The sequence below is a fragment of the Equus przewalskii genome, chromosome 13 (assembly GCF_037783145.1).
Source record: "Equus przewalskii isolate Varuska chromosome 13, EquPr2, whole genome shotgun sequence".
NCBI lineage: Eukaryota > Metazoa > Chordata > Mammalia > Perissodactyla > Equidae > Equus > Equus przewalskii.
Genome location: NC_091843.1, coordinates 23,401,709 through 23,428,705, shown reverse-complemented (window position 1 = coordinate 23,428,705; position 26,997 = coordinate 23,401,709). Strand labels below are relative to the sequence as shown.

Here is a 26,997-nt window from a genome sequence, read left to right as displayed (position 1 = left end):
CGGGCTCTCCAGGCCTGCGGAACCAGCTAGGCTTCCACAGCCCCCGCCAGGCCCCCTCCAGGCCTCTGACAGTGAGTGGATGCAGGCTGATGCGAGAAGGAGAAGGGTGCCAGGGGAGGGAGCCTGGCACAGTGGAGGCAGGTAGGACATCAGCATAGACAGTCTGGGGCATCTGTGGGGAGGGAGCTCAGAGCTGAACTGGCAGAGGGCAGAGCAACTGGGCTGTAGGTCACAAGACCCGGTGAAGGAGGGCCTTTTTCTGAAGGAAGAGGAGCGAGTCTGGGCGCTGAAGCTAGTGTAAGAAGTCCAAATGTCTGGCCCCAACAAGGATGCTGAGTCCCAAAACCTGGGGTCCAGTCATCCTACTCTTTCTCTTGCCAAAGGCCAGACTGATCCCCAAGCTCAGTGGCTCAGCTGAGGCTCCTGGTGGGGATCCAGTGAGCCCAACTCTCTGAACATATTTGACCCATCCATGTATGATGGCACTTGATGTGGGGTGTTCTTGTCAGCGGTCTGGCTCAAAAGTGGAGCTCCTGGAAACCCTGCTGCCTAACAAAAGCTTGTGTTTGACCTTTTTCAGCCTTTACCCACTCATCTGTCTATTTCCTATGGTGAATCTCGAAGTGGGAACAGGGTAGTGTGTATTCTTCATGCCAGACTTTCCTCCAGCTCCAGGCTAGTTGTGTGACTGGATAACCAGTTTTAGAGTTAACCAAATTTAGCATCATTCTGCCTAAGAACAAGGGCAGGGCCAGGCCGGAGATGGCGTGGACCCACAGACTCAGCAGGCTTTTTACAGACAAAAAGTGGTGGGCAGAGTGATTTCTGCATCCTCAGCTGAACCACGTGAGACCACTGGCTTCACAAGTGATCCAGTTCAGAAGATGGTGACGACCACTCCCAAGTATCTGGCCCTTCATGGTAGTAAATACTCCCATATTCAGGGTCTCCTTTGAGCCTCCACACAGCTGATGAGGTTGCCTGAGCAGCTGTTACCCTCCCGCTTCTACAGATGACGCAACTGAGGCCTGGTCATTACGTGCCAGCTCAGGGTCACATGCAAAGTCACATCTCTTGGGACGTCAGGTAGGCAGTTGGGATTAACTACTCAGAGTAGCTTGTGTGCTTACGCTATGCCTTAAAAAAAAAAAAGATAACTTGGACTAGTGACATAAGTGAAGAAATAATAGCCTGGACAAATATCTAAATCCTGTAAATATGTGTGGGGCTATGTGTAGAGAGAGAGTGCTTAGTGTGGGGTATAGCAGTTGAGTCCTGGGCTCCTTTAGATAGCTTTGCTGCATTCAAGCTTTCCAGGTCCGAGGGCATGTGTCGGGGTGTGTGTGTGTGTGTCTGTCTTGTGTGTCCAGTTTTATCTGGCGAGGAAGCTGAAGTTAATGTGTCTATAAATTTTGTGTTCTTTGAGCCCTGACGTATTTCGGATGATGACCCAGTAAGTGCCACATGTCCAGTCATCTGTGACTCCTTTAGGAAACTAAAATGCACACCAAGAGAGGAAAGAGTTGAAAACCAGAATTGCAAGTAGGGTCCATGCTCCATTCACGTCAGCCAACGGAGCATGTTTCTTGGAAGAGAAGCCCTCTGCAGTGTGAATACCAGGCGCCTTCCCCTCCTCTCCCTCCCTCTTGTGTAGTTTTTTAAGGCATGAGAAATGAAGTGAGGCCCTTCACACATGAGACAGCTATTTGCTCAGGTCTCACACCTTCCTTTTGAATAGCCCTAATAATACAACTTCCAATTATGCCTTGCCTGGCAGCATATTTTTGCCGTCTGAGTGATAGTTGAAATTTCATGGCAAGTGAACGCCGCTGACAACGAGCCTCTCTTTTCCCACCCTGGTTCCAGGTGGTCCTTGGTGGCCGTCCTCCTACCCACCACTGGCTCCCAGGGCTGCCTGCTTGCAGTGCCTCAGTCATGCCACCAGGAAGGCCTCCGCAACTTCCTGCTTACCCCAGGGGTGGGGAGGCCCCAGCACCCCTCCAGAGGGAGCCACCCCAATCTGATTAATTAAGGTAAATAGGGGAGTGATCTGGCGGTGGCTCCAGCTCCAGGCAGGTAACCTAGGCAACCGCAGCGAGTCTGCACCTCTGCCGACGATTAACACAGGATTAATTTCTTCACAGAGCCATGGCCTTCTGTTATGCTCAGAGTCCACTTCAAGAGCCTTGAGAAGGAGCTGGGCTGTTGGGCAGTAGTGGGCGGAGAATCTAAGAGTCTGCCGGGATCACTGTGGGTGTTTTGTCCCTTTCACAAACATCATGTGGGCAGTGTAATGGGCAGACGTGACATCAGAGGCCTCAGGGTCAAAAGCAACCCCGCAGTTTTAGGAACTTGAACAAGTCCCTCCGGAGCCGTGGATTAGCCAGTCCACATTGCTGTGCCAACCACCACTTCCTAGTCAGTTTCCTCACCTGTAAATGGGACGATAATAATAGTGCCACCTTCCAGGCTTGTGGTGAGCATACGGCTTGTAAATTACCCAGCCCAGCCTGGCACGTAGGAAGTCCGATAAACGTTGGCCCTTGGGGTCTTCTCTAGGAGAGAAAGAAGCTCTGGGTAATGGGTCTTCTTATGTGCTCTTTACTACCAGACGGGAAATGGGCTCAGCCTAGAGATGGGTCCAGAATGGAAGGCAGGTAGAAGGGACTGCAGATGGGCCGTGCCAGGAGCACCACTGAGGCACAGGAGCGTTGAGAACTGGGACAGCAACCTGAGGGCCAGGAGACCAATGGAGAGCTTGGCAGTGGCCGCAGAGAGGAACTGAAGCTCTTGGAGGATCCCTTGAGGCCAAAGATATGGAGGTGTTGCCCCTTGTAGGACTTTGGTTCCAGCCTGAGTTCCCGTCCAGCGGCCCGGACTGCTTACTGAGCATCCAGTTTTACAGCTGCTGCTCCTGGCTTGAACGCTGGCCAGTTGAGAACGTGATTCTGGTGGTTTCTCCACCATGTGAAATGAAGACCATGGGGAAATATGGTCACATGAAAGAGACGTGAAATTCTCCTGTTCAGTGAGGGAGGCCAGAAGATACATAATGTATGGTTTCTGAAACTGCAGGTGGATTGGGGAGAAAGTTTGCAATCTGTGGACACGTTTAAGACTTTTGTAAGTTATAAAGGGAAAGAGAAATGCCAGGAGCACAACATCCAGTAAATCACCCTGGCTGGATAATCTCAGACAAGCCAACCTCAGGGGCTCAGTTTTCTTATTAAAAATTATGGAGGGAATGCTCAAGAAGTTGTTAATAGTGCTTATCTCAAGGGAGTGGGACTAGGGGTTGGAAGAAGGGAGAGATTTTTATTTTTCATTGTATATCCTTTTAACTTTTGAGTCTTTCACCATGTGCCTTTATTATTTTTATGATTGCCAATCAAATTATAGGGTTTGTCTTTAAAAATGCAATGAAGAGGTTGCCTTCCATCATTGGTTTTCAAACTTGTTTTTTTTAGCAGTGGAACACTTGTCACATAATCTTACTTGAAAACCTAATGAATGCATGACAAAAGAAATCGAAGCCCTTCCTGCTGGGACTCCCTTGCCCTCAGCTCCCAGTTGCAGCATCTCCAAGGGATCCATTGAACATAGTTTGAAAATAACAGGTCTAAATGATTTCCTTTGGGCCCCTCCCACTTCTCCAGTCCTCTGCTCCTTTCTACTTAGCAAAGGAAGCTGGGTGGGTGTTCTAGTGGCACAAGCTGCTGCTTTTACTGCTGTAGCTGTAGACCCCGCCCCCCCCCCCCCCCCCCCCGTCCCTCTGGGGAGTTGGCAGTTGGGAAGGGTGGGCTGTGCACAGGCTGAGTGTCACTCAGACTCTGGGGGACAGGAAACAGGTCACCCTTGGATTGCTTCTCTTGGGTTGAAATGGTAGAGAAATGTTAAAAGGTGGATTTTACAGCCATTCTGGGTAAAGCTGAACCTGGGGCTTTGACAGGCAGGATGCTAAAGGGTCAGTGAAATGGCGTGAGGTGGGAGAAGACCCATTCACCACGTACAGGTGTGGCTATGAACACAGGCTCACTGCTTACTTGCTCTATGATCTTGGCAAGTTACTTAGCTTCTCTGAGTCTCTTGCTGAATCTGTAAAAAGGGGAAATACTAGTAGTGCCTACTTCCTAGGACTGTTGAAAGGATTAAAGGAGATTGTAGGTCCACATGCTTGGCTTACTGCCCTGCCCATATAGGTGCTCAATAAATATTGTTACTATCGAATTCCTGGACAAGTCAGAAAATGGCCTTGCCACCTCTTCCTGTATATTCTTGGTTAAATCTGTAACCTCTCAGGACCTTGCTTTCCTTACCTGTAAATTGCAGGTGCTTGGGAATTGCAAATTGGTGACCTACTAGATGAAATCTAGCCTGCAAACATATTGTTTATCCAGATAATACTTTAAAAATCAAGAAATACTCTCTAGAAATCTGGATTTTCCAGCTTCTCTGTAAAAACTGAACATCTTTCTTCACTTGCCCTCACCTGGTGACAGTCAGCCAGGGCTGGGCTTACATGTTCCTTTTCAACAGCCTCCTTCCCTCTGTATAGTCTTATGCTTGGCCACCCCCTCTTCACAGGTAGGCAGTTGGGTTGGCGAAGCCTAGTTTAGAAGGTTTCTGGAATTCTCTGTCTTTATCACGGCTCTGCCACTAGCTCATCCCATGACCGTGAGTGTATCCCGTCATCTCTCTGGACGGCCATGTTGCCATCTATGAAATATGTGAGTTGAGCTTCCAGCCGCAGCGTTTTTGGGGTGCTCTCTTCAGTCATAAACATTCACTGAATCCCTCCTATTTCTAAGAATTCTAACAGGCATTTGGGAGGATACAGAGATGAGTAAGAATGGGCCTGGCCCAGAGCACCTCTCAAAGTGTAGTCTGCAGAATGGTGCCAGTTTACAATGAGATAAATACAGAAATTGAAGATAAGCATTTAGAAACTTTGGTGGCAGTTTGACATTGCCGTGACAGCCAAGTGCATGCTCAGTGGACACATCTTGTCAAGCAGATATAGATCAGTTCATATGTTGTCGAACTCATGTGGTGAATTACATGAGGCGTAAGCTGCATACACACATTCCAGTTACTATTGCTGCTTAACGAAAGGCCCCAACACTTAGTGGCTGAAAACAACAACAGTCATTTATTTGCTCACAAATCTGCAATTTGAGCAGGGCTGGGCAGAATAGTTCATCTCTGCTCCGCACAGTGCCTGCTGGGTGGCTCCGCCAGGGCCAGAGGGTCCACTTCCAAGATGGCTCACTTACATGGCTGGCAAGTTGGTGCCACCTGTCACTTCCTTTCCATGTTGACCTCTCCACCAGGGAATTTCTCCACCGAGGAACTTGGAACCAAGGGTGAATATCCCAAGAGAACAAGGTGGAAGTATGTGGCATTTTTACAGTCTAGTCTCAGAAGTCACATTGTATGTCTTCTGTCGGTTGGTTGAGGCATTCACAAAGGTCTGCCCAACTTCAATGAGAGGAGACATAGATGCTACCTTTTAGTGGGCTTGTGGAAGGTTCTAGAAGAACACATGGCATGTAAGATTTTGTTGCAGCCACTTTCAGAAAATATAATCTGCAACACATTACAGGGGTGTATTAGTTTTCTGTTGCTGTGTAACAGTTACCACCATTTTAGTGACCTTAAAACAATACACATTTATTAGCTCAGAGTTTTATAGCTCATGAGTCTAAGCAGACTCAACTGGATTCTCTGCTCAGAGTCTCACAAGGTCAAAGTGAAGCTGTCAGCTGGGCCAGGCTCTTGTCTGGAGGCTCTGGAGAAGAATCCACTTCCAGACTCATTCAGGTTGTTAGCAGATTCAGTTGCTCTGGTTGTAGGATTGGGGTCCCCATTTCTTTGCTGGCTGTCAACCAGGGGTTGCTCTCTGCTCCTAGAGGCCACCCGCACATGGCCCCTCGGTCTTCAAAGCCAGCAACGCCACGTTGAGTTCTCCCTCTTTGAATCACTTTTAACTGCTTTTTATACTGCCAGATGGAGAAAACTCTGTGCTTTTTTGTGTGATTAGATTATATCGACCTGGATAATCTCCTTTTGCCATACAACACGGCGTAATCAGAGGAATAATATCTCATCATATCACAGGTTTCACCCACACGCAGAGGGGAGTGGGAATAAGAGGATGAGGGTCGTTGGAAGTCATTCTTAGAATTCTGCCTGCCACAGATGGTTTGGTTCGCAATGAATTGAAAATTAAAACAAAGTGGTTCTTCATCACAGTCTCAAAGCACTGGTTTAGAATCCAGCAGAAAGGAATGACATGTATACGAATGGCTATAATTTGAGACCTTAAGGGCTAACTTCCAAAAAGAGAAGGGGAGAGAGAGAGCAGGGAGAGGTCAGTGGGAGGGGAGAGGATTATTTAAGTGGAAGGGGATAGGATCGGGGTTTCTTGAAGATTTGGTATTTGAACTGAGTGTTGGAAGACAGATGTGATTGGGATCTTTAAAAAATGAGGCAGGAGGACAGGATTCCAACATTTATATTTCTATTTTGGCACCTTTGGATATAAGCACAGAACTGAACTGAATCCTCTGAATCTTCTTTAAGGTCATTTTATCACTTTTCTGTTACCGCAAACAATGCTGCATAGCAGAGCACCCTAAAGCCCAGTGACTTCAAACAACAGCTATATATCAGCGCTTATGGGTCTCAGATCAGGTAGGTGGTTTCCCTGGCTTTGGCTGGGCTCTCATGCATCTCTGGTCAGCCTGGGGTGCCCAGGCAGCTCTGCTGGCTTTGGCTGGGCTCTCATGTCTTTGGGGTTGGCTGCCTGTCAGCTGGTGCAGGATGAGCTCAGCTCTTCTCCGCATCTCATCTTCCACTTGCCCCTCACATCTTCGAGCACGCCAGCCTGGGCTTGTTCCCTTAGAGGAGGCAGAAGAACAAATACAGGGGTAAGGAGTGCGAGTCTCTTGAGGCTTAGGCTCAAAACTGACACACTGTTGCTTCTGCCTCATTGTTTTGGCCAAAGCAAGTCGCAAAGCCTGCCCAGATTCAGAAGGTAGGGAAATAGACTGCACCTCCTAATGGGAGGAGCCCTGTGATCCCATTGCAGAGGACATGGGCACAGGGAGACGTGGAGGATTGGAGCCACTTTTTCAGTCAGTCTACCACAGTCATCCTGAGAAATCTTCCTAAATTCTCCAGAATAAAAACAAGACCCTCCCTCCCAACTTCAAATGTATTGTTTCTCCTGCTAAGCAAGGGTTTCTGGAGAGATTTACATATGAGAAACCATTCGGAAAATGTGAAGTGATTCATTAACCAGAGTTATAAGAAGCCAGGCTTGTGAAAGAGTCTGTAGTCTTCTGTGTGAGTAGAAGACAAAAGAGGAGCATTTCTAGGCGACCTCATCACCAGTGCCCCTGCAGTGCCTCCACCAGCCCACGTGGCACTCAGCCTTCAGTGTCCAGCCCCAAAGCCCCCCGCAGAACTGTTCCCAGAACAGTTATTCCAGGAGAATAAGTCATGGTTCTTCTCCCAGGTCCAAGTAGCAATTTTTAGAATGAAATTATCTCAAATCTGGCCTGTACCATAGACAGAAACTGTGTCTTTTATGATAGTCCCTGAAGCACGTAAGCCAAGGCCAACAAATAGAAGTTGCACAGTAAACCTTTATCAGATGAATGGGTGGGTGGGTGGGTGGGTAGATGGATGGATGGATGGGTGGGTGGTGGATGGATGGATGGGTGGATGTAGATGGGTGGATGGATAGATGGATGGATGGGTGGATGGGTGGATGGTAGATGGGTAGATGGGTGGATGGATGGATGGTTGAGTAGACACATGTATGACAGATGCTTCAGCAGTCAACTGAAGCTTTCTTTTAGAAAAATATTATATTATCAGAAATTTTGTTTCCTTCCTTCCAAGTCAGTATGTCAGCTTGAAATCTTTGTGTAATTGTTCCATGTCTATGTACTTTACAGAAAAAAACAAAAAACTGATTGCGTGTTGCAAAGGGATGGAACCATGTTCTCCCTCATAAACCCTGTTGTTATTAGCCTACCATTTCAAAATGAGGTCCATGCATTCCCTATGATGTTAATCATTCTCTAGAGGGCTGGGGAGAGTGGGTGGGGGGAACTTCTTGTCAAAGAAATTTGTGAAATGCTGGGTTAGACAAAGTTAGGCAGCTTTCTTTTCTGTCAGACTTCACAGAGCCTAAAGATGTTAATATACATTGTGAATCTCCAAGAGAGTATTAGAATATGTAAGTGTTGAAAATTGGAAGGCTTTTTTGGGAGTAGGGAAGAAGGAAGGAGGTACAATATTTTTTTTTTATTATTGTGGGAAAGTATACATAACGTAATATTTATCATTTTAACCATTTATAAGGGTGCAATTCAGTGGCATTAAATACATTTACAGTGTTGTATAATCATTACCACTATACCCAAAGCTTTTTCATTATCCTCAATAATAACTCCCTTTAAACAATAACTCCCCTTTTTCCCCAATAACCTCTATTTTACCTTCTGCCTCTATAAGTTTACCTATTTTAGATGCCTCAGATAAGTGGAATTATAGAATATATATCCTTCTGTGTCTGGCTTATTTCACTAAGCATAATATTTTCAAGATCCATCCATGTTGTAGCATATATCAAAATTTCGTTCCTTTCATGGCTGAATAATATTCCATTGTAGGTATGTGCCATTTTTATTTATCCCTTTATCTGTTGATGGACACTTGAGTTCTGCCTTTTGGGTATGTGGATAATGCTGCTATGAACATTGGCATAAAAACACCTGTTTGAGTCCCTGCCTTCAGTTCTTTTGGATCTATACCTAGGAGCGGAATTGCTGGGTCATGTGATACTTTTGCATTTAACCTTTTGAGAAATCACCAAAGTGTTTCCCATAGTGGCTGCACTATTTTGCATTCCCACCAGCAATGCACAAGCATTCCAATTTCTCCACGTCTTTGCCAACACTTATTTTCCATTTTTAAATGATAGCTATCCTAGTAGGTGTAAAGCAGTATCTCATGGTGGTTTGGATTTGCATTTCCCTAGTGATTAATAATGTTGAGCTCTGAGAGTTCTTTATGCATTCTGAATATAAGTCCTTTATCAAACACATGTTTTGCAAATATATTCTCCCAATCCGTGGCTTGCCCTTTGAAGAACAGAGGCTTTTAATTGTAATGAATTCCAGTTTATCCATATTTTAATTATAATGAATTCCAGTTTATCCATATTTTATGCTGTTTGTGTCTTATTTAAGAAACCTTTGCCTAAACCAAGGGCACTGAAATTTGCTCGCATATTTCCTTCTACAAATTTTATAATTTGGCTCTTACATTTAGGTCTATGATCCATTTCGAGTTAGTTTTTGAGTATGGTGTGAGGTAAGGATTGAGGTTTATTTTCAGGCATATGGATACCTAATTGTTCCCACATCGTGTGTTGAAAAGGTTAGCCTTTCCCCATTGAATTTCCTTAGCACCTTTGTTCAAAATCAACTTATACATCTGGAGTCTCCATTCCATTCTCATCGATCACGTCTTTCTTTACTTGAGTACCACACTGTCTTGGTCACTGCAGCCCTAGAGCAGGCCTTGAAATTAGTATATATTAAGCTCTCCAACTTTGTTTCTCCTTTTCTAAATTGTTTTGGCTATTCTAGGTCCCTCGCATGTCAGTTTCTACAAAGATTACTTTGAATCTATAATTTTGAGAGGATTGACATCTTAACAATATCAAGTCTTCTGATCCATAAACGTGATATATCTCTCCCTTTATTTAGGTCTTTGATTTCTCTCAGCAGTGTTCTGTAGTTTTCAGTATATTAGTCTTGCACATTTTTGTTAAATTTATCTCTCGGTGTTTAATGGGTTTTCATGCCGTTGTAAATGGTATGTTTTATTTCAGTTTCCAGTGTTTCATTGCTGGTGTTTAGAAATACAATTGATTTTCACATGTCAACCTTGTATCCTGTGACATTGCTGAACTCACTAGTTTTACTAGCTTTTTTTAGACTCCTTAGCATTTTTTATATAGATAATCATGTCGTGGACACTTAGTATTTTGACTTCCATCTGTAGTCAAAGAATGGAAACCCAGAAAGGTGCGGGATTGCCTGCTATGCCACTTTTCATAATCACAGAGCCAGGAGTCTGAAACTTCGGTTTTCTGGATCTTCTTTCAGGGTCTTCCCCACCACACCAAGTTGCTTCACAGGCTTTCAAGCCTCAAGAGAAGAAGTTCGTATCAGTTAAGTTTAGATTTGGGTGACCTAAGTACAATAGAAGTTTATTTTTCTCTCACTTAAAAGTCTGGAGGTTTGCAGTCCAGGGCTGATATGGTACTTCTGCTCCATGAAGTCCTCAGGACCCTAGGCTCCTTCTCACTAATACCTTCACCATGCCTAGGGCGTGGGCCCCCACCTCATGGTCCAGCATGGGGCATTTGCATTCTATGCAGCAAGATAGAAGGAATAAAGAAGAGGGGCAAAGGTGCACACCAGTGATTTCTTCAAGTAGGTTCCGTGGGCTGCCACACAGCACCTGCCCTCACATCTCATTGCGTTGAACCCAGTCAGGCCACATCCAGCTGCAAGGATGTCTGGGAAAAATCATCCTTATTCTGAACGGTCATATTCCCTGCTAAAATTTCTATTACTGTGGAGGAAAAAGAGAACAGCTCCTTGGGGACATACAGCAATTTCTGCACAAACCTTAAGGTTAGGAATCTAGAAAGAAAACAGTTTGACAGTGAGAGAAGGAAGAAGGTGGAAGAGTTCAAGGTCTGTTGCCTCTTTTAGAAATCATTTTAGGATCAAGTGAGCCAGCTCTCTTCAGAGTTTTGTAGTCCATTGAGTTGACCTGAAGCCGTTTAGTTAGAAGATAAAGTTAATCCTCAGAACCCCTTTATGGTATTAAATCGTTGGGACTATATTAGACATGTCTAATCATGGATGACCTTCCTTCCTTGAGAAAAGATAAAGCAAAAGATATCTCTGCTCATTCATTCATTCAACAAAAATTGCTATTTCCTACCCTCAAGTTGGGGAGAGATAGACAGTAATGAAATAATCACCCAAATAAATGTGAAATCACAGAGGAGCAGTAAGGATGCTGTAAGGGCACACTTAGGGACTCTGATCTAGTCAGGGAGGTCAGGGAAGGCCCGAGAGTTTGGATTCATTCCTGTAGGAGTGTCTACTTTCATAGCGGAATGGTGTGTTCTGAGAACACCATCTTGTCTGCTGTTTTGGGTACACTTCATGTATCATGCCTGGGGCACGAGATGCCTAAGAGATCATTATGTAAGAACAAGAATGCCAGAGTGTGCCTAAGGTGGGGGTGGGTGAGGTGGTGGGGTTGCTCCTCAAGGAGGTTCAGAGCCCTTAGTGGCTTCTACCCCAAGAGAAATGGAGAAGAGTTCAGAGATTCTGAGATGGCAAATGGAGGAGGCCAGGATCATAGTCCACAGTCGAGACTTTGTGGGCCAGGAAGGAGCCCAAGGAGCTAAGTACCAGAAGGAATTTTCTAATAACTGTAGCCATCTGTATGGAGGAAGGGAGCTCCAGTCCCCTAGCGGCCCAAGCCAATCTCGGGGATCATCCATGAGCTGTAGCAAAGAAAGGCTTAGTGGGTCCAGTGGAACGTCAGGAGACAGCATCCCAGCTCCCATTCAGCAACCATTTTGTGGGACTCTGAGGCATGGCACAAGGGAAGGTCCCGGCAGTTGTGGGTAAGGGGAGGGCAGCACCAGAGGAGGGGACAGCCATCAGTCACCTTCTGCTTCCCCACCTTCCCCTTCCCGCCCCCGCCTTGGGGGACCTTTGCAAGCAGTGAACAGCCAGACAGCCTAAAGATCTAAGATTGTAGAAATCAACCAGTGGATCACAGCCTCCCAGGTGTACTTGGGAATTCACTCTTCTAGCTTAAGGCAGGAGTGGCCAGTGGGTCCTGTCCTTGGGCCAGCGCTGGCTGACTGGTAAGGGCCGCTTGGAGCACAACATTGGGAAGGATTCTCAGAGGCTGAGAATATTATTATAGGTTGGTGATGCCTGCCTTCATCCTAGTGTGATTGTAGTGAAGAAATGGGATAATAGATGTAAAAATGCTTTATAAGTTGCAAAGTACTATCTGAACAGTAACTAATAATGGTAGCTATGATTTTTAATTCTTCGTAAATGCCAGACGCTGCTAAGAGTTTTACTTGCTGCCTCTCGTTTAATCCTCACAGTAACCTTTATGCTTCATGCTATTCATATCCCCCATTTTACAGTTGGGAACCAAGGCTTGGGAAAACAGTGTAACTTGCCTAAGGTCACACAGCTAATAAGCAGAACTGTGGCACAAGCCTCAGTCTTTCCGACTCCAAAGCAAGCGCTCTTCTACACTTTGTTTTGCTGTCTTCAGAATGCAGGGATTATGATTGTAATTATTACTCTTAATAAAGCAACTGCTCTATTATATCGTGGCTCCGTCCTGATTCCCCAACTGGGAGTCTCATAGGATGTGTTTGCCGTCATTTTTTGGTCCCTGAAAGGCTTAGAACTGGCCTTCTCTGCAGCTTACGTGTATTGCCTGCCTTTCTCTTTGCCCATCCACGTCTGCTCTGCAGAGCAATCTGATGACCCTCTGTGATACTCTACTCGCTGAGCCTCTGAGGAGAACACTTCTTACAGAGCTTCCTGTGGTTGATCGCACGTCGGCTAGACGGAGATTTTCAAGACCCCTCGTGAACAAGGCGCAGAAGTAGGATTCACTTCCGCATGTTTTCCTTTCTGAGGACCGACTGTGTACCTAGCATCTTTCCGGGTACTAAGGTGTGGGAAGGATGGGCAGTTGCGTGTGGTAGGAAGTATTACCTGTGGTGATTACACTCTTGGGGTGATTGGCAGTTTGCAAAACACTTTCATATCGATTTTCTCTCCAAGCCTCAGTTTTGTCATCTACAAAGTGGATATAATGACGATAATAATATAGCAATGTCTCATCTTATGAAAGGGTTAGGTTATAATAAACTCACCACTTGAGGGGAAAATAACATAAAATCAGAATCACCCTTGACAGTCGCCCACGGCATGTAAAGACAAACCACCTCTCAAAAGTCCCATTTAGCCAGTTTTTCCTCTAGCATTCAAACCGATGATTGTTTCTTTGGGTGAAGCCATCACAGCATCCTCTTGGGTAGTAAGAATACTTATCTTCCAGGAGTAGGCTCATTCAGCACCAAAGTGCTCACACTTTCAGAGGCAGGAGAGAGCTAGGCCTCTGGGGACACCACCCAGGGTGCAGGGCCCCTGAGCATGAGGTCGGAGCATCGCCATCCTCTCCCGTTACGGTTTCTTTCTCTTTCTTTTTGACCACATGCCATTCCGTTCCTGAAGGTTAAATATACATGCGGTACAATTCTCTTAGGTCTGATTTCCTGACGTGCTGTCTGTGGACAAGATTAAAACTTGAGAGTAATGTGTGATAAAACAAACACCAGGCTAGGTGAGGGGAGATCTGGGCTCAGGCCCCAGGTCAGCCCCACCTGCCTCCATGGGACTTTGAGCTTATGAACCTTAAAGATGAACTTATTACCCAAGTGTCCAAGTGCTTGACTGTAGACCTACAGGACCCTTGTGAATCTATTTAGAAAAAAAATCTGTGTATATCCATCCCCACTTCTGCCTTCCTAGCCCAAGCTGGCATCATCTCTGCCTGTACCACAGCGATAGCCTCCTCCCTGGGGTCTGCCCTTCTCTCAGGATCCTAATCCCTTCTCCACTTGGCTGCAAGAGAGCTTTCCAAATGCAACCTGATCTTGCCACCTCCTTATATAAAACGTGGTACTTGGATTTCCAAATGCTTCTGGGAGAAAGACAGAATCCTCATACCTGCCCACCTCTCACCCCCAGCAGGCTTCCCCTCCTTCTCTGTGCACCACACACACTGCTCTTCTTTCAGTCCCTCTTATGTTTCATGTTTACCCAGCCACAGGGCCTCTGCACAGCCTCACTTTCCGCCTCTATCTGGAAGGGTCTATTCTCCTCTCTCTGCTGAGTTAACTGCTAATCATGCTCCATCCATTTCCTCAGGGAAGCCTTCCCTGACCTTGCTGACTGCATCAAATCCTCTTGATCTGATCCGAAAGAAAGAGACTCTCTTTGCACTTGTACTTTTCTTTTGTGCCCGTGCCACCATAGCTATTTTAACTCATTTGTGGTTCTGGATTAAAGTCTATATTCCACCCCACCATACACACGACTGTAAACTATGAGAGCAGGGCCCTTGTCTGTCTTGCTCACCAGTGTATCCTAGACACCTAGCACAGAGCCTGTCATGTGCTTTTACTCATTAAACATTTAAGTGGATGGATGGACGGACAGACAAATGGACGGACAGATGGATGGGTGGGCAAGTGAGAGACTCAAACGAACATTATCAAATTATGGATCAGAGTATTGTTTTTTTTTTTTCCTGGTGATAAAACATTTGGGATCTTCCTCTGAAGAAAATGATACAGGTCGCAATCGTTCTTTTACAGTGGAAGAGAAAAGTTACTAGGTTCCATTTGCCCTTTAGATAATGGACATTACAAAATATCTTGGCTTCCTTTTCTCTTTGCTGTTTAAAAAGTCTTTTAATGAACCTTCACACCTTAAGTAGCAAATGACCTTTTCTAGAGCCATCTGTACAAAACAAAGGGTGAATTGGACGGGTGAAATGGTTCTGATCTTGGAAGTACAGGATCAGCCTTTTCAAACAATGGTTCCTCTCTGTGGATGACTTTGTCCCTTAGAAATGGGGCCCCATACAGATTTCAGATTCCAGTATCCTGGTGTTGAGATGACGGAGTTATTGGAGTGAGGAAAATTGACACACCGGATTGCTGGGTGGAACAGCAGGACTTGCCTCACGTGGCCCCAGCAGGCTTAAGCAGTCTCGTGGTTGCTGGGTTGTGGTGTCTCCGTTCACTCATAAGCAGGGCCCTTTCGATTTGGTTCTTTCCTCACACCGCTTCATCCTGGTGGTAGGAAGGTAGGTGTTCTTAGAACAGCAGCCTACTAGGTAGGGGCTGGGGTTAGGTCAGCCCCGTTTCAGTCTGACTTGTGGAATGCCAGCATGAGCGTGGTCCTCAGCCTGCAAAGAGGGAACGTTTCCTCTGAATGAAAACATCATCTTTCTTCCTCCATCTCTGTCAGAAGAGGAGGATTCTGAGTTGAATTGCAAATGGATAAGTAGTAACCTATTTTGTTCTTGGAGCTCTACTCCAGCCTGTTCCTTGCTCAAAGACCTTCTGTGGCTCCCATCTGCTCAACAGCTCAAATGTCAGGCTCTTGGATTCTGGTCCAGACTCCCTGGCCTCATTGCTCGTGACTCTCTTTTGCTCCCCACTTACCCCTGGCCACTCAGGCTCCTTGCCATTAAGTGAATATGTCTAACCTCTGTTTTTTTGCACATGATTTCCCACCATCTGGGTTCCATCCCCAAAATCCTACCCATCCTTTCAGGCAACTCTCAAATACTGCTTCTATAGGAATCCTGCCCTGATCTTCCCAGGTAGAATGTAATCTTTGGCTCTTGGAAATACCTATAGAATTTATCTGTACAACTCTCAAGGCACTTATGTTACATTGTTGTGTGTCTTCTCCTTTCCTGTGTACTTGTCTCATATCCGTGCTGTTTGTTGAGGCTGGGGACAATTTTATTTATCTTTGTCTCTCCGACAGGTCTTTGGGCATAGCAGGTCCTCAATTCATCAATGAAGTCATCCTCATTTGTTGGATAAATGAATAAGTAAATAAATAAAAATACAGCTTATATCCTCAGAAGTCATGAAGAAAGTACATTTATCCCATTGTCCAAACTCCCTTGCTTAAAGTAACTTTGTCGGCACTTTTGGCGAACTTAAGCCCTGCCTGGCCCTCTTTGAACTACTATAACCTTGAAGGCAACCTTTAAGAGAATGCTTTGCTATATGCATGCGTGTGTGTGTGTGTGTGAGAGAGAGAGTGAGAGAGAGAAGGTAATTATAATAATCTACTTAGCAGATAAACAAATGTTTGGAATTAGAGAGTCCTTTAAACCTCAAAGAAAAATCATTCCAGCGCCTTTGTAGGGCTAGTTTGAGGGGAGGTAGAAGGGGGCATCCACCCTAAAATCTGCAGCCGAATCTGGTCTATCATATGTCCTCAGACCCTGGATGCAGCAGGTGACTTGCTCCCTTTTCCTCCCAGCATTGCCATTTCGTAGTGTCCAGCCCTCTCGCCGTTATTTGGAAGACACTAACCAGCCCAGCCAGAGACGCAGGTGTCCGCTCTGAGCTCTGAGTCTGCAGAGTTGGGATTAGAGGACGTGCTTTCACAGATCTTTCTTCCTGGCTAGAATACAGTTGGCTTGCTTCACCAAACCTTTCCTTCCTCCCTCCCTCAGAAGGGGGCCAGGCACGCTAAATAGTGATTAAACAAAAGATTAAAATTCCATTTGTGTGTGTGCGCGTGTGTGGCTGTTTGAGCACTAATCGATTGTCTCAGCGGAATGTTAAGTAAAAGCACGCAGATACCAGAAGCAGTTATTTAGAGCAGCCAGTCAAAATCCATTTCCAATTTGTTGTTTAATGTGATTTCCACATTAATTCTGCTGGCCTCCCCCAATGACTCTGCCTCACCTCTCTTGCTCTGCTGCTTCCCAACCTTTGCTTCCTGTAGCCAAAGGACATCTGGAAACAGAGGGGATGAAGTCATGAAAGATGGTTGCTGAAGGAAAATAATCACAGCTTTTAGAGACAAGTCTCTTAGTCTATACAATTAAAGAAACTTAAAATTACCTCCAATTGAAAATCCAGACTTTTCTTTTGATTGCTATTGCATAAGAATTGCTGTCTTTTTGAGAAGCATTGTTCATGCCTTTCTTGGGACTAAAGGTCTTGCGGCATTTGTCTCTATTGTGGAATCCCACTGTTAACTAAGAACTTTTTTCTTTTCTGAAGAACACTGAATTTCCACGTGGACATCTGACCTCCTGTTAATGAGGAAACTCTCTAAAGCCTTTTATCAGCAATCGCCAGTCGAAGGGGCTCAGGTGTTAAATAGGTTGCCTCTGCAGGGCCCACGGCTTTGTTAGATTCCTGTCCCTGTCCTGTGCCCCAGCATGGCCATCACAAACTCGGGATCGTAACCGTTCTCTAAAAACACTGTACTAATAGGAGCTCTCCTTTACGAGAGGGCCCGACCTGGTGCCCACACTGAGCTGGATGCTTTGTAGAGATCAGCTTGTGCATCCTCCCGACAGCCCACAGGTTATTCTGTTAGTTCTCCTTGTTTGTCAGCCAAGGAAACTGGGGTCCCCCTGCACAGGACATGAAACCTAGGTTTTTCCAACTCTGGATCCAGAATGCTCCAAGTCGTTAAAGTAGATTACTCAGCCCATTGATGAGCATTCATTCAGCTGATAGTTATTGAGGGCCTAAGATGAGCCAGGTGTTGGCCTAGGAATGCACAGTGAAGAACCGGAACACACATGCCCCTGCCTTCGGGAAGCTCACAATCCATCCCAGGGGAAAAAAACAGCTAGATCTGGTTTGGTCTTTGGGGCTGACAAGCTATGGGATTTAGTCCCTTCTACTCTGTTCACCTCAGCTTGTATATCTGTAAAATGAGGCAGCTGTGTTTAGACAGGTGGTTTTCCACTTTTATTGTGAATCAGAATCGCACGGGCAATGTGTTAAAAAACACGTCTTCCTGGGCTCCCACCCCAGATGCTTTGATTTAGTAGGCTCAGGGCGGGGCCCAGGAATTTGTATCTAAAATGAGGGCACAGGCGCCGCGTGAACCCACCCTTGGAGAGAGACTGATCTGGCTGTAAACCCCATTAGGGCCTACATGGGGTCTGTGTTGTCACACGTGTATCCCCTGTGCCTAGCACAGTGCCTGGCACAGAGAAGGTCTCAAGAAACGTTTGGTGATAGTTTGAATGATCTGGGCTTTCCATGGATGGGCCTCAGCGACTCCTGAACCACCTGAAATTGAACACAGTTTGTATTAAGGTTTGTGGGTCAGATTCTAAGGGCCCTTTGGGCTCTAAATAGTCTGTGATTTTGGGATTGAAACCAGTTTTTTTCTCCTGCCCAAAGCTCAGACCTATTATTGGAAATCTTTTTAACCTATATATTAAAATTTGAGTCCTGTATCAAGGTGATTAGGTGAGAAGATGTCGATTTACAGTAGACTCTTAAAACGTTAAAGGAGTTAATATCCACATTCTATGTAAATTCTGTGAGCGCTCAGGATATGCTATTTGGCATTTTTTTGATTCATTTGAAAGTACCTTTTGGGCAAGTAATGTTGTCTCCATTTTCCAGGTGGGAGAGTTGAGGTGCCTGTGAGTCCTGTAGCTTGTCCAAGGGCTGCTCCACTAAAAATTAGCCCGGGAGTTAAAGAACCTGGCTCCCAGGACCAGCCCAGTGGTGCAGCGGTTAAGTTCACACCTTCCGCTTCTCAGCAGCCCAGGGTTCGCCGGTTTGGATCCCGGCTGCGGACATGGCACTGCTTGGCAAAAACCATGCTGTGGCAGGCATCCCATGTATAAAGTAGAGGAAGATGGGCACAGATGTTAGCTCAGGGCCAGTCTTCCTCAGCAAAAAGAGAAGGATTGGCAGTAGTTAGCTCCGGGCTAATCTTCCTCCAAAAAAAAAAACCTGGCTTCCATCCTCTTGCCTGCTTGTGTGGCTTTGGTTGAGTAGCTTGGCCTCTCTAGGCCTCAGTTTCCCCATCTGTAAGATGGGAAGGGGTAGACTAATTGTCTCTGAGCAACTGCTTAGCTTGAATATTCAAGGATCCCCTAGTAACTTGATGCTTAGACACACAGAACTCCCTGTGAGGGCAAGCTCTGAAGTCCTCTTAGTTTAGGGAAAATGTAAGGACTAAGGAGACCACCTCAAATAGCTCAGGTCATCTCCACAGATCATTCTGGAGGGATGCACATCATTAAGGCAAAGGCAGTGGAGATGGTAAAGCCATGGGTGTGAAACTCCTAGAATTTTGGAACCTTAATCCTCTACTCTGTCAGTTCATTAATTCACTGTTTCATTCTGAGAACGAGATCTAGAAATTTGCCTCTATGAGATTCAACCCCATGTTCCCTTCCCAGTAGTGTCGGAAGACTTTCACAAGGAGCTGGAGGAAACAGTGCCCTTCATGGAATCTTAGACTCTTGATATATCCTTTAAAGATTGGCCATCACTTAGTACTCTTAAGTGTCCTTCCTGGACCAGGAGAGTCCGCAGCACCTGGGGGCTTGTTAGAAATGCAGAATCTCAGCCCCCACCCAGACCTCCTGTATCAGAATCTGCATTGAACAAGATCTCCATTGGATTCTACTGCTCAGTAAAATTGGAGAAGCACTAGCCTTAAGCCAGCACTTGATTCCCATCCTTCGCATCCTGACGAACAATCAAGCCTCGTATTCCTGGCCTCCTCTAACATCTTCCAAGTGGTCCTATTTTGTCCTAGCACCAATCCAACTCTTAGAATTTCTTCTCTGTCTTAAACTAGTCCCTCAGTCATTCAGTAACTTCTGCTATTAACACTCACTCTAGCCTCTGGATCTTATAGAACAAGATAATTGCTCCCGTGTCCCCCACAGCTTCTCATCTTGTAGTCCTCATACAACATAGTTTCTAATCTTCCTCATCCAGGATACATTCTTGTCTATTGCAGCACATTGCAAACTCACTTGGGCCAGGCAAGTAACACGAATGAGAGATAAGAGCCAGGTGAAAGGTACTAAGGAATGGTGGAGACTATGGCAAACTGGAGAGACATGCCCTCCCTAAGCAGGGCAGCTGTGTTGCTCAGCCCAGCTGAGGGTCTAAGGGAACTCAGTCCGAGCATTGATATGTCTTTTGAGTTTTCAAGAGAAGCCAAAAGTCTTGATAAAACAGTAGGAAATTTCCCTATTTTATCACGTTGGTGAAAGTTTAAAAAAAAACACCTCAAAAGCTGACAGATTGTGTTTGCCAGTGACCACACCTAAGGTTTTTGTGACCTTTGATGATAAAGATCTGCTCTACTTGGGTACAATAGCCCAGGATTGGTCTGACCAGCACAGAGCAGGCAGAATTAGGGCCTTCGTCATTCTGGACCAGTAGTTCCCAACTTTGAGCGTGCATCAGAATCTCTTGGAGGACTTCTAAAACACAGATCCCAGGGCCCCACCCTCAGGGTTTCTGCTTCAGGAGGCCTAGGGCATAGCCCGGGTAATTAATTAGCATTTCTAACAAACTCCCAGGTATGGGTGCTGCTGTTTCAAGGACCACACTTTGAGAACCACTTGAGATTGGTACCTTCCGTAGAGCCTCTTTGGTTCCACTGGTGACCTCAAGTAGTCAACTGAAGTTCCCAATCTTTGGGTAGCAGAAAAGGGAAAGGGATTGCGGGGGAGGGCTGGAGCAAAGATTGCTAAACAGCCCTTGACCCCTCAATCCTGACATCTGCAGGTAGAGTATTTACTTTGGGCAGGTCCCTGACCCACCCCAAGCCTCAGTTTCCCTATCTGTGAAGTAGGGAAGTGGCCCCAGCTCAGTTTCCAAGGATATTTGTCTGTATGTTTGGAGATTTGATTGTCAATTTGTTTTTAGCAGAGGACCTTTTTAAAATGCAATCCCACATGGAACCCCAGTACAGAAAACAGACAGATGCATTGCTGGTCTGATTGCGGGGGGTCCAGCTCCTACCCCCAGCCTCCCTGGTCCCAAGGCAGCGCTGAGGTGTCTCCTGTGGAAATGTAGCTCAGCGCAGTGGAAACCTACTGAAGGAACTTCCAGCTCAGCTTCTGTGATTTCTAAAAACCCCGAGAACTGTTTGCAGGCACGTGGCCTTTGTTTCGCAGTTTTCTTTCCTTCTCTAACCAAGACATCCGGCATGCCAACTTTCGGAATTTTCTCATTGCAACTCAGCGAGGTCTTGTAGGAGAGGGAATGCAAAGGATTGTGATGGTCATTAGAGCCGTTGTAAGGATATTGAGCCGTTGTGGAAAATCTGCTAACACAAGGACCAGCCAGAGACTTAATAAACAGGCGTGGGGAAGCTTTTATTCCGGTGGCTTCTTGTTCGTGCTAATGTTCCAGCACGCCGCACATTCAAGGCCTTCGTAGTTAATTACACAGGAAATAGGACTATTGGATTCTGCATACCACAGTGGCAAGAACAAATCTGTGGGATTTCTAATGGGCAAGGTGATATGGAAAGCTGTTCTTATTTACGCGAACATGGCAGATATTTAAGCAGCTGTGGGTGCACTTGGAAAGACCCTGAGCCCAGGGGCCAAGTCTTTAGACTTGACTGTGGGCGTGGGAAAGCACCTAGCACCTTCTGATGACCCCAGACACTGGAATGCAGCCTCCTTTAATTAGGGAAACCAGTTCCTAATGGGCCCACCAGGATGGACTCACCTTCCCAGACACACAATAAACACCTTCAGGGTCCCTGGGGGCTCTTCTCTTGTGGCTGCTGTGTATTCCTGCTTGCTTTCAGCCCTCCAATTGCTTGTTCCTACATTCGACACACAGTTGCCAGATGTTCACCCTCTTGGGAACTGGGCCCTCTTTGGGGCCATAGAGATGACCAAGACTTGACTTCCACTCCTGTGCTCGGTGCTCCTCAGGCCAAGCCCAGCTCTGCCACTCTCCCCCTGCACCTGGAAGTCTGTGCTGGGGCCCTTTGCCTTGCCTTTCTGTCATTTCTGCGTGTCTGAAGCCCAGCCCAAATGCCCTCATGTCCGTGAAACCTTCTCCAGTTCTCCGAGGAGTGAGCTCCTGTAGCACTTGCTGCAGGCCTCTCTTCTAAGGTCCACTTGGCTGCCCTGTCCAGCACGTAGCCACTAGCCGCCTGTGGCTCTTGAGCACTTGAAATGGGTCTGAAATTAGATGAACACAAGTGTAGGATACACCCTGGATTCGAAGGCTTAGTACAAAATAGAATGTGAAGTACCTCAACAGTTTTCTCCATTGCGTGTTGAAGTGATGTTTCAGAGTATATTAAGTTAAATGAAATATATTATCAAAACTAACTTCACCTGTTTCTTCCTTTTTTTTTTTTTTAATGTGAATGCCAGAAAATTTAAAGTTACATATGTGGCTCACATTATTCTATTTCTGTTGGACAGTGCCACACTTAACACTTTCTCTTGGGTGAAAGAAATATCTGTCCATCTGTTTTCTCTCCTGCTGGTCTGTGAGTTCTAGGAGGATGGACGCTTTGTCCCCATCATCTTTCTGACCTTTGCACACCTGACTGGCCCACAGCAGGACTAACAGAGGTAGACCCAGGGAATTAGTAACTGAACAATGATGACATTCAATCAATAGCAGAAGCTCCCTTAGGGTGTAATTTCTGGGTCTCTGTTATTAAAACTTCTTTCCCCTTTTCTTTTTCACAATTTTTGTCTTTTTTTTTTTGTAAGGGCTCACACAATCAGCAAAAGAAGACGTTTTTCTTGGGAGATGGGCAAAAGCTGAAGGACTGGCACGACAAAGAAGCCATCAGGAGGGACGCTCAGCGCGTAGGTATGAGAGCAGGATCATCCGTGGGCAGGTCCCGTGGAGAGTGTATGCTCGTGTGTATGCGCATGTGTGTATATGTTTAGTGGGGCTGTCTGGGCCTCCTGTTGACCCCCTCTCCTTTGACCGTCTTCCCTTCCCTGATTCCCGGGACACCCCGCCCCCCCGCACCTCTTACCTGTTAGCTGATCCCTTTCTCCACTCACATCACAGATCCAGTGCCTTTGGGATTTGCCCTGCCACCTTTATTGGGTGATAGAAAATGTCTCCCCCTTATAAGATATTTTACCTCTGAAACGAGGAGCAATAATAATAAGAGCCAACATTTATTGAACACCTATACCATGCTCTACGTTTTGCACATTTTATCGGTGAATGCCCATATCAACCTCTGTAGCGCATTTGATGAGAAGGGACCTGGAGCTCAGAGAGGTGGGGTAATCTGCCCACGATCACACAGTGACAAAGAGGCAGTTTGGGTCTTGAACCCAGCTCTGGAGAGCAGAGTTGATCCCTACCCACCACTGCTTCCTCGAGGGTGAATTTATTTAGTGGGCTTCAGCTAAAGTTTTCTTCAGCTAATTAGTCTTTGGAGCAATTCGTGTTACACTGGGGAGTTGGGAAGGTTTGGGATGGCGTGGTATAGAAATTATGTGAAGAGTCGTCTGTTGAGAGCCTGGACTAGGAGTCAGGGGAGCAGCTCTGACACCACTTATCGGCCATGTGACCATCAGAGAAGTTCCATACTCCCTGAGCCTCAGTTTCTCCATCTGTCAGTGGGGCTCAGGCTTCCTGCTTTGACAACCTCAGGGTGTTGTTCTGAAGGTAACAAGTAAGGTGCTGAGTGTCAAGTAGCTTTACAATACTGGAAAGCACGGTAGAAATATAAGGGATTGGTATTTTATTTATTTTTATCTCAGTGAAAGGCACCCACCACTATTGATTTTTTTTAATTACATTAGACAAAACTAGATTACAACAAGGCTCTGAATAGAGCTGGTATACTAACTTCGCTGATGGTCAGGGAAGCCTAAAGACATGACGTGCATTTTTCTGCGTGCCAGTGATTAAAATGAAGGTGGGGGTTGGGAGGCGCGGCTTAAATTAAGAAAGAAAACATTTGAAGAGTTGATTTGCCAGACAGTTATCCCAGAATGATTAGAACATTAGGCTAACTAGGGGGAACAGAGTAAGCAGGGGAGACATTATTCAGGATAATAATAACCGGTGTTAACATATGCCAGGCCCCTGGCCCTGCATTACCTCCCGAATCATCACCTTGAACGTTCTTATGCTAATTAATACAAAGGGCAAAACCGGAGACTTAGAAAGGCTAAAGGCGTGCTCAGGATGGCATAGCTGGGATAGCAGGGCTGGGCTTCAAACCTCACTCTACCTGGCTCCAGGGCCCGAACTCTGAATCACTCCCCTGTACTGGCTTCCTGAAGCTTCCCTCCCTTAGCAGTTGCTTCTTCTCTTCTTTGTCTGCTTGCTGCATTTGTGTCCCTTGCAGAATCTGACCTGGGCACTAGCCAGCAGTGTTTCTTGTGGAGCATCACAAGTTACAGACGGTGGGGTCCTCTCCCTCCTCTGGCTGAACTGGAGGAGCCATAGCCCTTGGGCTCCTCTTCTCAGCTGGCACCTGCCCATTAAGCTGATATGGTCAACATTTACTTCACAAACTACCAGGGGTGTTTCTCAGACCATGAGCCCCAGAAGTTGAGATGCTTTTTAACCAGCTATTTTTATTGCCATTTCTAAGACCCTCGCCGATGGCTGATTCTTGGGCTATTATTGCAGGGTTGATGTGGACATTCCCACCCACCATATGCACCTTGGGAACCCAGGGAATAATTTCCTGGAGCATCAGGGACACTTTCCCCAGATGGTTTGTGCAGAGAGAGGAAAGCTAGTCACCCACATCTGTGACTCAAAGCAACACTTTTCAAGCAATCCTGGCCTAGGCTAGGCAGATCTTAATTTGTTTGCTGGCTTAAAAAGTCAAAGCGTCTTTTATCATTTGTGGCAGTTTTGGTTTACATATAAAGTTTGCCTTGCCTAGAAAGTAGTCATAATATTTCCTCACATTTATATGTGTTTCATAGTTTACAAAACTCTTTCACATTTGCAGCCTGTCATTTGACTCTCTCAACATGCTGTGGGAACCAGAGGGGAGCCAGCTACAGTTCAGAGAGGCAATGCAACTCATCCAAGGTTCATCAGCTCATGTGTGGTAGACCTGGCCTCCCATCCGGGTGATTAGCCTCTCCAGGCAGGGGTGTTTGGGGCTCCTGGCAGAGTGGAGGGAGCGTGGACTTTGGAACCCACAGACCTGGTTTTTATGACCTTTCTGAGTCCCATTTTATTCCTCTATAGAATAAGGGCTCTCATGTCCATCCTGCAGGCTGGCTGTGGAAATTACTTGAGAATAAGGTCTGTAGAGTGCATGGCACAGCTGTGGCTGAATAAATGCTCATTCTCCTCCCCTCTACACACTGCCCCCTGCAAAATCTGGAGGTGCACTTTGTACCCAAGTATAAAGTTTTATCTTTGCGGTGTAATCACATTTTTCATCCTTCTTCCCCCATTCCGTTCAATTAGCATCATTGAATTTGCTATTTGATTTTTGCTTCTAGGAAATGGAGAACAAGGGAGACCTTACCCCATGACTGATGCTGAGAGAGTGGATCAGGCATACCGAGAAAATGGATTTAACATCTACGTCAGTGATAAAATCTCCCTGAACCGCTCTCTCCCTGATATTCGGCACCCAAAGTGAGTGGAACATCTCTCATCTTCTGGGATCTAAGGATTTTGCCCTTGGCTCTTGTTGAGAATTAATTAAAGAAACAGGTACCTGAAGCGCTGCTGGAGATTTCCCTCCTGCCACACAGGGCCTTTGTGCAAAGGTTTGCGTCATCAGGTTCTAGAATTTAGAGGTGGTGTGGTGGAGGGACTCCCCAAGGGAGCCGGTCTCCTTCCTCTTTTCAGGCAGTGGGAACTGTGGGCCCTCTGCATTTCCCCTTTTTTGCTCTGGCCCACAGGAAAGACAATTGCAGTGACAGTTTCAACCCTCACTCTCTCCACTTTCTGTGTATGGTATTTTTATTCCTTTTTTTTTTTTAATTAATCTTTATTTTCGCAATCCTGTGCACCTATATATTTATGTCTTTGTTATAAGCTATCTCAAATCATTTGAGGGAGGACGTATTGTGACGATTACAAAGATAAGAACAATGGCAGCTAACATTCTTTCAACAGGTAGCATGTGCCAGGTGCTTGGTTTGCATCATCTCTTGTGAGGTGCGTCCTATAATGATGCCCCTTTTACAGACTGAGGAAACTGAGGCTTAAAGGAGTGTCGTAATTCATGTAAGGCCCCAGGCGACTAAGAAGCGAAGCCTGGCCTTAGGGTCCAGTTCAACCAAAACCTATCCTCTGGACCTTAAGCTCTGCCACTTCCCTCACCTTTTCAACAGCGTTATTATGGTGACCATGGTCGTCCAGTGGAGCAGGAGTTCTTTAAATTGGCGTGGATTAGAATCACCTGGAGGGCTGTTAGAACACAGGACATTGGGCCTCACCCCCATAATTCCTGATTCAGTTGTTCTGGGTTGGGACCCAAGAACTTGCGTTACAAACAAGCTCACGTGATGCTTGCGTGACTTGTCTTGGGTCTGCACTTGGGGGACCACTGCAAGTAGAAGATTTCAAAATGGCTTCTACACAAAAGCAGTAGTGACCTACACTGGAACGTGAAGTGTTTTGCTCAGGTACTAAGAAAGTAGAGCCCGGGAAAAGAGAATAACAGCTAACACTTATTAGGTACGTACTGTAGTCAGGCATTGTTCTGAGCCACTGGTTCTCAAAGTGTGGTTCTCACGCTGCGACATCAGCATCACCCGTGAGCTTGTTAGACGTGAAGGTTCTCAGATCCCAGCCCAGACCTACTGAATCAAAACCTCTGGGGAGGGGCCCAGCAATCAGCATTTTAACAAGCCCTTCGGGGGATTCTGGTGCATGCTTAAGTTTTAGAACCCATATTCTGGGTACTTTAAGTGCGTTAACTCAGCCAAACATTCCCAAAACCCTGTGAAGTTGGTACCTTTATTATCACCATTATACAGATGGCATAGGCACTTTTTAGGCACAAAAAGTCAAGTAATTTGCATCAGATGACACAGCTGGTAAGAGGCGGTGCCAGAATTTGAATGCAGGGATTGTAATTCTAGAACCGTGTTCTTCATCACTGAGCCATAAGGTCTTTCCACCTATAAGATCCCAGCTGGTAGAATGCAATAATAAAGAACTAATCTTGGCAGCGTGTTTGGCTACTTACAAAATGCTTTCAGCCCCATTATGACTTTTAGTTCCTGCAGCAGTACTTGGAGGTTGGCGTTATCATCATTGTCGCCACTTGATAGATGAGGAAGCCACACAGCTGGGAATCCCCACCC

The 26,997-nt window shown here is 46.0% G+C and overlaps 1 protein-coding gene across 3 annotated transcripts in view; it reads left to right on the top strand.

The window, feature by feature from the left end:
• GALNT10 (polypeptide N-acetylgalactosaminyltransferase 10) overlaps window positions 1-26,997 on the top strand; it is a 215,582-nt gene that overhangs the window by 72,980 nt on the left and 115,605 nt on the right. For 2 of the 3 annotated variants that reach the window (XM_070569154.1, XM_070569156.1), the window contains exons 2-3: window positions 22,444-22,546; window positions 25,177-25,315. In XM_070569154.1, coding sequence (XP_070425255.1) covers window positions 22,444-22,546; window positions 25,177-25,315 — 242 coding nt within the window. Of the gene's footprint in view, window positions 1-6,587; window positions 6,694-22,443; window positions 22,547-25,176; window positions 25,316-26,997 lie in introns of those variants that run through there. The other variant, XM_070569155.1, reaches the window with a different exon arrangement.